Source organism: Microtus pennsylvanicus, chromosome 2, assembly GCF_037038515.1.
Source record: "Microtus pennsylvanicus isolate mMicPen1 chromosome 2, mMicPen1.hap1, whole genome shotgun sequence".
NCBI lineage: Eukaryota > Metazoa > Chordata > Mammalia > Rodentia > Cricetidae > Microtus > Microtus pennsylvanicus.
The window spans coordinates 63,970,915-63,983,600 of NC_134580.1; the positions used below are offsets into that span (position 1 = coordinate 63,970,915).

General features: G+C 43.3%; 1 protein-coding gene across 6 annotated transcripts in view; it reads right to left on the reverse strand.

Moving 5' to 3' along the window:
• Nucleotides 1-12,686, reverse strand: part of Vps13b (vacuolar protein sorting 13 homolog B) — a 463,403-nt gene that overhangs the window by 38,808 nt on the left and 411,909 nt on the right. For all 6 annotated transcript variants that reach the window (XM_075961199.1, XM_075961203.1, XM_075961200.1 and 3 more), the window contains 10 exons: nt 8,721-8,984; nt 8,105-8,188; nt 7,758-7,933; nt 7,166-7,336; nt 6,275-6,476; nt 5,008-5,196; nt 3,558-3,704; nt 2,879-3,159; nt 733-860; nt 339-538 (listed from right to left, as the gene is read on the reverse strand). In XM_075961199.1, the coding sequence (XP_075817314.1) occupies nt 339-538; nt 733-860; nt 2,879-3,159; nt 3,558-3,704; nt 5,008-5,196; nt 6,275-6,476; nt 7,166-7,336; nt 7,758-7,933; nt 8,105-8,188; nt 8,721-8,984 (1,842 nt within the window). The remainder of the gene's footprint in view (nt 1-338; nt 539-732; nt 861-2,878; nt 3,160-3,557; nt 3,705-5,007; nt 5,197-6,274; nt 6,477-7,165; nt 7,337-7,757; nt 7,934-8,104; nt 8,189-8,720; nt 8,985-12,686) is intronic.

The window sequence follows — 12,686 nt, forward strand, 5'->3', positions numbered from 1 at the left end:
CTCTTTTTTTTTAATTATTATTTTTATTTATTTATTAAAGATTTCTGCCTCCTCCCCGCCACCGCCTCCCATTTCCCTCCCCCTCCCTGGGATGGTTCTCTTTATACCCATGTGTCTTAGGGATTAAACTAAAGTCATCAGGGTTTGCAGCAAGGGCTTTACCTGATGGACTGCACTGTCAGCCATCTGGAGGAAGGACAGAACTGATTCACAGACTGTCCTCTGACCTTCACATGTGCGTGCCCACACACACACAATACACACACAATACACATGGAAGGAAGGAGGGAGGGAGAGGAGGAGGAAGCGGGCCGTGTTTAGAAAGAGTAGTCACTGACCTGAGTCCCTTGACTGTTGATGTCGACAGCGTCACTCCACTCGGCTGTCATATCTCCTGTCGACTCCAGTCTTAACAGGAGGCTCGGAAGTGTGTCTTTGGTCTTGCAATCTGGGTAACTGATAATCTGGTGATACAGCTCATGATGAACGGAGCTCTCAGAAGGAATTTTTTTGCAATAAACCTCAAACTTTGGAATATCTGAAAGATTTTTAAAAATAAGGGCCCATGTAGACCTTTGTCTTAAGGACAAAGACTTAGGGACATCAAACAATGTGGAAGCAGCGACTGACAACATGGGAAGTATTCTGTAGAGGACCATAGGTATCTCCAAAATCAACATCCCCCAAACACCCATGTTTTCTGCGGCCCCACGTCAGGGCTGTGACACGCACCTCTGATGTTCTCCTTGACAAGCATCGTCACCGGACATCTGTTGTGGAAAATTACTCGAGGGCTGGGGTCTTCTGAGAGGGTCAAGTAAGTGACTCCAGAGTGTTCCTGATACGTCAGTGCTATTGCCCTGGAACAGAGCAGACAGCATGGTTCACGGGGGACATGGCTTCTTCCTGGTCCCCGTTTACTTGTGCGTGCTCAGAGGGCAGGTGTGTTTCCAGAAAACGAGCCTGTCCCTCATTTAATAGTTGACGGACATGAAGTAGGCTTACTAATTTTATAGTAGTAGTAATATGCGTTTATTATAAAATATTCAAAAATGTGAAAAATGATTTTAAATTAAACCCTCCACGACACTATCATCAAGACAGACAATTGCCAGCCGTGTGCTAACCTTGCTTGTCACCCCAGTTCCCTCTGTGCCTGCCTTACACTCTTCAAGTACAGCACTTTCTTCCTCAGCAAAAGAATTTGGTAAAGAAAGAGCTGGGCCATTTTAATTTTTACTCTGTTAGAAATTTCTTGATAATTTGTGCATTTGCACTATTTTCCGTTCTAAAGGTAGGGAGACTCATCTGTGCGCTGTAGTCAGTACGGAATGCCCGTACTTCACAGGACCTGCATTTTTACTGGAGCAAGCTGGGACTCCTTGTTTCTAAGTGGCCGCACAAGGAGAGAGAACGCTATCATGAAGAGAGACCCACCAGTGTCCTGCAGATTAACATGGTATTTATGTCTTAACAGGAGGAAACATTCTCTGATGCACTACGCTAATGATCAAAATTAAGGAAATTAGGAAATTTGCTAAATGCAGCTCTTAGCTTATGATGGTGAAAACCCTTCGCATCTGCAGGGAGTCCTCCCCTGGAACTTTCCTCAGCTGCGCACTGGCATGTGGTCAGAGTGCAGTCAGCTACCACATGTCCACTCGAGGGGACGAGTGAGGAGACGAGAGAACAGAGCACACTTCCGTTCAGAGTGAAGTCTTCACATGGACCAGGGAGCCACTTCCAGTTACTCTGAAGTACCTGGGCAAGCCAGTTTTGGACAATTTTCTTCTGGGCCATAGAAGCCAGGGCTGGGACTATATGTTCATATTTTTAACTTACTTACTTTATTATTTACACATAAGATTAATTTATATTGTGAGTCTTAGCAAATTTAAACCTAATGTCCACATGTGAAAATTTTTGACTTTCCATTTAAAAATAATTCACAAACTTTTTAAGAGAACCCAACATGATAATGTTATCTAAAACCAAACAAAAACAACCATCCTCACAGGACTAGGGGTGAAAAATACTTTTCAATCAGGGTCTTTGTGACATGAAAGGAGAAAGGATGTGTAGAGGGAACAGGCTCTGGCCATTATGGAGATCTTCTGTTAGTCTGTAATCTTTAAAATGGTTATTACAAATCTCTTCACACATATAAAATATTGGGATGGTTTAAACATCAGAGTACACAAAGCAGGACCCTGAGAAGAAGGCACCTCTCACTAGGTCAGAGCACATTTTCTTTTGTGGTTGTATACACCACAGTAAGTTATGCCTGACAGCTGGGAAAAAGACCCTGATATGAAACAACCACAAGATACATGTCCAGTGCGAGCAAACCATTACATGTCTCTGACCCAATCCTGTAGTTGTTATTTGCACAGTTGGTAATCTGCAATTGGAACAGCTTGCGTGCAGGAACAACCACAGCACAGCCTATTTCTTGGCCTGTGTTTATCTTTTATCTGTGTTATTATCTCTCTAAATGTCTTTTGTGAAAAATTCCATTTTGAAGTAAAAGTAAAATATTGGAAAAGAAAAATGTCTCAACTTGACTTTCTTCATTTTTCCTTCATTTCTTATCATTCTCCAGAGAGCAAGAGCTCCTAAAACGATTGCCATACATCAATGCACTCGGGTACAACACCATTTCCCAGCCCTCTCTGCAGCATATGGTGCAAACGGGGAAAAAATCTTCTAAGCGGACAACCTGCTTGTGATCATGTCCTTTGTTCAATGGTATCCAATGTCTAAAAGTCATTAAAGATGAAAGAGAACCTAGAATTATACACGGAAACACTGCTATCCTGGCCTCTTGAGGAGCGGCAACAATGACAGGCACAGAGCATTGACACTCGTGTAAAAATACCTGGTGCAGAATCCATTTTCCCTCAAGGTTCCACAGGGCACTGCTACACTCTGTCTGGGAAACTCTCGTCTAATGACAGCTGGCAGGCTCCAGCACTGCGAGCTGTCGGCACCTGGTGCAGGAGAAAAGCCCAGCAGTATCTGTTTCTGAAGCACGGCTGTGTCCAATGATGGCCCCATATCAGGCATGAAGTCCCAGCAAGGCAGGGAGCTGGATTTCATCTCAGAGTGCTCTCCACCTGGACTAATGCTGAAAGTAGTGGTGTCTGGAACATGGAAATGCTGGAAAGAAGACAGAGGAGCATGCTCACTATGGCAGCAGAGGGAACAAGGTGTGCCAGTCGTTCTGCTTCCACTCGGGCCCTGCCGTGTTCACACTCACACTCAGGAGCCACTACCGTGTGGTGGGTCATGGAGAACAGCATCAGGACCATGCTGGTGCTGCTGAGCAGACGCTGCTGCGGCGAGCTGCTCAGCACTGTTCAGGGCTGCTGCAGCATCCTGCTCACTTCTCACTGTGGCAACTTCAACTTGCCATTGCTGGTCTCAAATCCAGCAGAAATAACAGGATTTCTATATTCATTGTTAGCTTTTTCTTTGTCCCAGGCTAAAAAAAAGTTGAGTCTATTTATAGTGAATTGATAGAATCACAGAGAACAACCGCACTGTGGATTGCTTACCTCCTTTCCAGAATAGGGGTTGGAGACGGACAACTGTGGCTTATAAAGCATTTGGTATGGTGTATTATTAATTACTGTAGTCTTATCTTCAATCTGAATGATCTGTATGCCATGCTGCACCATGGAGGAGACACAGAACTGACACAGCTGTGGGAGAAGCAAGGAGGGAGCCGTTTTTACACCACAAACACACACACGAAGACTTCCTGACAGAGTCTTTACTACTGCCCGAGCTATCCCATGCCTCTATGTCTCTCAAGGGCTGGAATTGCAGGTGTGGGCCACCGCACCTAGCCTCAGCTATTCCTGAAGGGTTGTTTGACATATGGATCTGCCCAGTTCAGGACCAATTTTACCTTTGTGGGGAGAACTCAACAGCATTCTGTTTGCAGTAGATGTACAAGGCACAGAGAGATGGCAGGGAATGTGTGTACTGTGCCACCTCCCTGGCTCAGGGATCACTGCAGAAGAGGGCGGCGTGGCTAGCGTGTAGGAGCCGGAGGCATGCAGACAGTGCAGGGCAGCTGCACATATGAACGTGGCAGCTGCGACAGCACACTCAAGATCTGAGAGAGTCAAGCCAGGCCAAATTCTGGCAGAGACAGGAGCTGGATATGGAATTCCTAGCAGTGGAACTATTGGCAACTGTTAATTGTTGGGAGAGAGTGTGTGGGTTCTCTAGAGAACACAGCTCCTCCCACCCCTTCCAAGATGTCCTCAATCCACATATCAAATAATAATATTTGGGTAGCACAAATTGGTCTTGATTTTTTTTTAAAGAACACAAAGTTGGCGGGTATGGAAGTAGGGGTGAATCTGGTCAGAACATATGGTATGTAACTCTCAACGAACCAATAAACTTCTTACAACCATGCATTGAATAATATAATTTCTTCTTATGACATTAATTCCACAAGAGAATCAGATTTATTTATTTATTTATTCTTTTATTTATTGTTATAGGTAACATTCTCCCCTCCATGTGTGCCTGCAGGCCAGAAGAGGGCACCAGATCTCATTGCAGATGGCTGTGAGCCACCATGTGGTTGCTGGGAATTGAACTCAAGACCTCTAGAAGAGCAGCCAGTGCTCTTAACCTCTGAGACATCTCCGCAGCCCCGAGAATCAGATTTATCACTCTGGTCAGAGTGCCCTTTCCTGCTCACAGCACTAGACACCCCACTTCCTGTTCTGAAGGAGTAGGCCAAATGTAGTTTGTGAACATTTGGGACTAAGTCCACTCCCCATACCATCAATCATGTGATTGGTGCGTGTTCTGAAATGGAGCAGTTACTGGATAAACGACATAACCCAGCTTTATTACCAGGGGGAAAAACCCGCTGTAAACCAGAAGTGTAGGACAAGTATGATTTACAATGAATAACACCAGGAGGCAGATGTACTAAGAGAGTGGCAGTCATGCCCCTGCAACACATCCACACGGACTTGCCTTCTGAGGTCCTGGGAAAGCGCCGAGTCTGATTCCAACGTCGACAAACGCATCCTCATCCAGCGTCACCACCTCACCATTCCCGCCATCTTTCCACTTTGGGGATGTCACATCATGGACCAGTTTAATTGCTACTGACTTGTGCACAGTGTTTGTGTTTGCCCAGTAAATTCCTATCTGAAAAGCTTCCTGGAAAAATAAGGCCTCAATTTTATTGTTATTATTTTTTTCATATTTTACTTCAGGAATTAATCTACAGGATTAAAAGAAAATAGTACACAAAGCCGGGCAGAGGTGATGCATGACTTTAAAAGGTCTCAGCTCTTGGACGGAAGAGGCAGGCGGATTCTGAGTTCAAGGCCAGCCTGGTCTACAGAGTGAGTTCCAGGACAGCCAGGGATACACAGAGAAACCATGTCTCGAAAAATCAACCCAATCCAACCCAAAACAAAATCAAAAGTATACAATACATTTAATAACACAACCAAACAGTCCCTTTGTACTTTTTTTTTTGTAACAACAACATGTATTTTATTTTGGGTTTCCAATATCCTTTTTGGTTCACAATGAAATTTAAGTTTATGGAAAAGAGAAAAACCAAACTCAAGCTGTGACTACCCCATGAATTTCAAAGACTTAAAGACTGTGAGGTTTCATCTCATTTGACATCAGAATAACATGTAACATTAGGTCCATACGGGCTAACATTCCAGTTTCATAAGGTGATGGCATCTGATTGCTTTAAGAAGCAGGAGATATACAATTGAATAAAGATGTTTATAAGTGGAACTCCAAAGGAAGATTTCCTTACAAACACATATTTCTTCTTGAAATGGGTTGGTTTTCTAAAGTCAGTTCTCTGGTGTCAGAATATGAAGTCATTTTGTGGAATTTATTTCCTGGTTAGCATTTCTACCCTGTGTCACTAATGATCTGCGGTGTTATCATCAACAAGTGAACATTCACAATTGTGGACATCCAAGTCCCAGTTGGAACAGAAAAAGGACTTAGTGGTTAGTGCTTGTCAAGTATCCCGTGACCCTGTGTGGAATGGGAAGGAGATGTAAGTAGCACGTGTTATCACTGCTGATGAGCACAAACACATCTGAAAAGTGTTTAAGTATCAAAGAACATTCCATACTCTTCATGTGTGCAGTACCAGGTCAGTTTTCCACAAGTGATTTATCCTGTTAAGATCATATGCATAAATTAAGAATAAAATCTAGCTATTGAGGAAAAAGAATATGCTAGTTTCAAGTTATATTACCTGAAAATTAGGAGGAATGATAATTTTGCCAGCAGGAACCTGCAGAACAATCTTCTCTCCTTCAAACAGCCAGAGGTCCCACTTGGACTGGTTGATGAGCAGAGCCCAGGGCAGCAGTTCTATCAGCAGGGTTCTAACGTATGGTTTCCAGACCGACAGCTTCACTCGCATTGGGCTGTCCCACTGACTCAGCTGTTCATTCCTGCTCCAAACACATCCAAGTGACTCACTGAAATACGATGAGCTCAGATTTATTAAGTATGTGGAAGCATTGCAGACACACAATGCTCCTGCAGAATACCTCTGCACACCGCTCACCCAGGGCTGCATTTGCCAGCAGGAGAAAGCATCTTATGAGTACAGATATCTATAAGGCGAAACCAAACTAGATGCCATCTGACTCTGACAGATGCTTGCAAATGATCTTCTCTGCGGCATTTATTATATCTGGCATAATGGCTAATCAAGCTATAAACTTGGCTCAACTGAGAAGTATATATGAGAATCCCATCAAAGCACACCTCTGGGTATGCTGATGAAGATGTTTCAAGAGAGGATTAATTCTGAATGTGAGAGGCACCATCCAATAGGCTGGGGCCAAGAGGGAATAAAAAACAAGACAGAGAAAACGAACAGCAGAGACCTTCTTTATGTGCTCCCGCTGCCGTGACGGAGCCGCTCTGCTCTGTGCCCTGCTCTGTGCTCCCTCCCTACTCTAGTGGACTGAGACCTCCAAAGCTGTGAGACAAATAAATCTTTCCTCCTGCAAGGTGTTTTACTCAGGTATTGTGTCTCAGCAACAAGAAATCTGAGTAGCATAGCTAGTACTGTTGTTATTGGTTATTTCTTAATGTTTAGAAGTACATGCAGAAAATTAATGATGACTATTACCTGTCCGAATCCTTCTTATTATAAGGCCAAGTGGGTTCGTGGGACTGTCCTGGCCCATAGAACTCATCAAGCATCTGGTTAACTGTGCCTCCAGGTTCTATCTTAGTGGTTATTTGCTTAATGAGGGCTGTTGATATGGGAACAGCACAGTCTGAGGGATCGTAGTCTTCTCTACAAAATGGAAAGAAGAAACATTATCAGATTTCTAAGTGATCTATAATTTACTGAAAGAATCTAATTATAAAATGTACTTAGATTGATACATTGTTTCATGAGGAGTTAGAGATTTATGACACTTATTAGATGATTTGGGCCCTGGCTCGCCTCCCATCTGCCCATACTTGGGTGAGATCTTTGTCATCCATTCTTCTCTGCAGAAACATGTCAATAAAATCTAAGTAAATGACATTTTAATGATTCCACTTGGTTATTTATAAGCTAAATTAAAAAGGCCAAATTCTAAGCCTATGGATGAGGAAGAGCAGTTTTAAAGTAATGTTCTTCTCAGACAAAAACATAAGCATCCATGCAGCCGAAATAGTTCAAGGCCACTTTTCAGCCATTCTTCCTCAGCAACCCACTCTGCTCATACCGCGCTTGAAACGTCAGGTGATGTGCGAGGTCAGGCTCCACGTTCTGCAGCGGATTTTCCTGCCCTCTTCCTGGAATCATCTGTGTTTCACTCAAACCCAGACTTCTTTTCTCCAAATGTATGATTATAGGGTCTGGTAGATGACTCCTCATGATAAAAAGAGGGCTGAACACAATCTATAAAAATAAAAAGAACAACTTTCATATTTGCTTTGCTGCAATATTCCAGCTGTTTGATGCTGAACAAACTTGTAATAAATCTCTTCCCTGGGTCACTCTGACCTTATTTATCTGCGAATAGGAAAGGTCAGAGTCGCACACCATATTTCAGGATGGGAAAGCACTCACCAGTCGCTGCTGAACTTGAGAGTTGGGTTCCAAAGTCAAAACTGTGCACCACACATAAATAATGGAACTGTTTGAGGAAGGAACCTGCACAGGAGAAAGAAAAGGCCCTATTAGATTCTAAACGGCTTGATAATGAAGCAAAATAAGTCACAGAGTATCAGCTTAGATGATGAAAGAAGTTTGCAGTTAAAGAAAACCAACTAACCAGACTTCATAATGGCATAGATGGAATGTGGGGAAACAAAGGGGTCCTTTCCACAGAGGGGCAGGAGTCTGTGCACGGAGAGTCATACAAGATGGACTGGGAGGAACTGACAGGGAGCCAGCTGCCTGAAGCCCCGCCACAGCCTTTCTATGCTTTTCCAGATTTCACGTATGCACACACAGCTGTGACTGTACTACAGAGCAAGGACTACGAGCGAGGCGCACACTGAGAACATCTCCACATTTCTGCTCTTTTCTGAGACAGGGTTTCTCTGTGTAGCCCTGGCTGTCCTCGAACTCACATAGATCCTCCTACCTCTGCTTCCTGAGTGCTAGGATTAAAGACGTGCACCACCATGCCCAGCTCACTTCTGCTCTTAAAGTCACCGTCTTAAGTCAACACCTTGCATACCTGGATGACAGTGCTGTACTCAGAGGCTTTGGGCTCCAGGCACACATCTCTCGACCAGTCTTCATCTCCTTTGGCCTTCACACACAACTCCGTCAGTTCACTGTTTTCTAATATGTACGAAGGCAATTTCTGTTTGGCTGCGAGGCAATCCAAGTGTTCTCGGACTACAGCTTGTCCATCTTGACCAATGTAATGCTGAACAACTTTCAGCTCTATGCTCTGAGACAAATAACTACAGATGATCTGTCTTCCACAAATGATAATCTAAAAGATAATATGTAAGTACACAAACGATTAATCCATTTGGATGTCATTAACCAGAAAAATGTATTCCTTCAGGGAGATCCGATGCTGTGCAGTACAATGAAGTAAGGCAGGGAAAGGAGTCTTTAACGAAGACACGAGCTTCGTTCTGATCAGAGTTGGTGATACTCCAAGAGGAGACACACACATAGACCGGAACAGCTGGAAGTAGTCAGGCTCTTGCGAGATGACTGAGATAAAGTTGTGAGAGCATGCTGATGCGTAGTTTACCTGACAGACAGTTAGGCAAGGGCTGAAGGAGAAGGGTGCCCCGGTATAAAGGGGAGCCTATACCAAGTCCTTCTGTCGTGTCTTGGGACTGGGGCTGGTACTGACAGTGGGTGCAGGAGTTGAGAGCCAGCACTCAGCTCTGTCACATGAGAGTGGCCGTGCCATCCTCACTGTGATCCCCAGGCTCTTTCCAAGAACTCATCTTATCTATTAACAGATCTCTGTGGGAACTAATACAAATGAGCTTTGATTGAAATACAGAATTACATTTTGTTTTTCTACATCATAGAACTATACAACCTTAAAAATAAACAATAGAAGTTTCCATTTAATCCATGGATTATCTAATTTTACACACAGCTGAGAGTATAGGCCATAGGAGGTAGTAAGAAATATTTTCTAAGCTGATTGAAATTAGAAAGATATTATGAAACTTACTCTTACATAGTTAATATTTTAGAAAGCAGATCCTTCTGCAATATGAATATTTACTATTACTAAGGAAAACAGGACTTCCTTCTTTTTTGTAGTATTAGAGCTTGAACCCTGGGCTTCAAACATCCTAGTCTAGTGTGCTATCCTGAGCTACAACTCCAGACTCTAATATAACTGTATCACTTATTGTGATATTTCTAGATTATAAAATAGTATCAATAACTCCTACACATTATTACTACAGGTCTAAGATAACCAGTTTTCATATATCAACTTGACTGGACCATGAAATCTAGTCAGATGTTAATTATCTCGGGCATTTCTGGACGACACCACCATGTGACTTGGCGGACCTCCAGGAAAGGGCACCCTCCGGCCAATGTGGCAGGGCCAAGCACCAGGTTGCGCACTTGCTGACTGAGCAAGGCACTGATCTTTTCCAGACATTTCACGCAGATGGAAATACTTGCTATCTTTGGGCAGCTCTGCGTCTCGGACCTCAGGGTCTGACTGAAACTACACATCGACTCTTCAACTTGCTGGCTGCAGATCTTGGGACTTCTGTTTCCATAGTAATGAGAACTGATTTATAATCAATCAATCAATCCTCCACACTATATTGGCTCTGTTTTGTCAGAGAACCCTAACTTAATATAAATTATTTTCACAAATTTTAATTCTTATAAAGTAGGTGCCAGTATGATTCCCTGAGAAGAAGAAAATGCAAGTATGCAAATACTGAGTAGCTTGCTACGTGGCTCCCACAGAATGTGTTCCATGGTCGATACTGAAGATAACCCCAATACACATGTGTCTTAGAAAACTAGTACCTACTCGTCAACTCAGATTTTACCAACTTGACAAGCACCATTGGCTCCCTGCTCATCTCAAAAGCATGTCTTTCTTTCCCTTGCTATTAGACATTTCAAGTTGGCGTAGGTATCAAAGGCAGCCCAGGCACCTTTCTTGGCCCTCAGCTGAACTCAGGTAACTCCTTTATCCTGTTGTCAACGCCTAGGGAAAACATGGAACTGTGTTTTTAATGTGAAGATCTCACTCTTCCATGGTAAAGGAGGTAATCTCTGGGACTCAAAGTCTGTCATGATGTCTTAGAAGAGGACATGCAGAGATTGTGTAGCCATGCTGAGACTAGGAAGTCAAATACAGAAAGACGCAGGGAAGTAGAATCAGCACTGAGATGCTGAGTTAACTAACACTGGCTTGTCTTCCTCCTCCTGGTGAGGAGCATAACAAAATAACAGAGTCTGCCTTATCATCTTGCTATGAAGATTAAAAGGCATAACTTATAACATCAAGGTGTAAGTAACCTTGAAAATTAATACATTTCCTGTCATTGATAGCACACTGTGACTATGATTTCAATGTACCACTATTTATATGAATAAACACGAATAACTATTTTTAATTAATTTTTATTTATGAGTGTGTGTGTGTGTGTGTGTTTGCCATGTGTGCAGGAGTGAAGTTACAGGCAGCTGTGAGTCACCCATTGTGGGTGCTGGGAACCAAACTCAGGCCCTTGGCAGAGCAGGACATGTCCCTAACTGCTGAGTCATCTCTCCAGCCCCGTGAATAACTGCATTGGAGTGAATTCTTATCTATCCAGGACAAGCCTCCTAGAAGGAGAGACCAAATATTAAACGACCTTTTTGTAGCACTCCACTGATGTGCAATGTGTGCGGATCACACTGGAGGACAGAGGCCTCTATCCTGAAGCAGAAGTCGTTAGCACTCTTAGGCCTTGGCCATCTCTCCAACCCCTAGCATTTTATTCACAACTGTTTGTTTCCATTTCTGTAGGAGCACAGTTGGGAAACAAGCTGCTCTTCACTGTCACTTCCCCTAGATATGCTAGCCATCTTTTAGAACTATACCTTCACAAAAACAAACCATAAAACTCAACTGTGAGTCCTAAATTAGCAGGCGAGCTTTTCTTATAACACACGCTAGGGATTAGTAGGCACTCCCGGTAGTAAGCCTTATGATGCCATAGTAGTGCCTAGTTTAAATAGATATTTGAAAATTCCAAGGCAGTATCTAAACGGCTTACTCTTAATATAGCCAGGCCTGCAATATGTATGCATGAGCTTATTTCACAACCCTTGCAGCCGAGGAGACGGAGAAAGAATTTGGCTCTCTCACAGGAACCAAACTACCTTTGTAACCATCTGGGACGCAATTCTTTTAAAGACAAAGATCCTCTTGGTACATTTTTATAGTTTCATTTTAAAGTAAAAAGCCCTTTAAATAGGCTTTCAAATTTGATAAAAGGGAAAATCCTTAAAAATGGCCAGGGAGGGAAAATCCAAAATGGCCAGTCACTGGCAGGGTGCTCTCACAGGCAACAGGGCTCAGGAGAGCTTTGTCTGCTTCTCTTCAAACTGGTCAACTCATAGTGCCTCTATTTTGCAAATCATGGCTACAATTTCAAAATTAATTTACCAGTTGAAGACAGCTACCTAATTTCTTTAAATGCAGGTTCTCTTTAACGCACGTTTCCAGGCCTCACACTAATTGCCTGCTTTCCCCAAAGCCACAAGGATGTGCACTGAAGACTTCTACATGTGACTTCACTTAGCAGGTTCAGAGCTCGCATTCGATCAGTGCCAAGAAGAACAGCGATATGAAAGAGCAGCTCCGCAGCGCCAGATGCACTGGAAGACGATATCTTAACTGTGATTAGAAGTGCATGTGCAGAGATGCAGGAAGACGTGCGTTCGAGCTTTGAGTGAAGAAACAGGAAACTCAAAAGCAAATGTGGGCACAACAGTAGTTGCACAGCACACAAAGGTCCTGGGAAACTGTGTACAGGTCAGTCTCTATTCACTTGTGAGAAGTGATGTAAGAAAGACGGACCAAGTATCAACGCTAAAGAGAGTTCTGGCCAGCTCTCCGCTGTCCAGAGGCAGATCAGTCTGTCTACAGCACACCAGGGACCTGCATCCAGGATCCTCTGGAATTAGGCAGCTGCTGCCT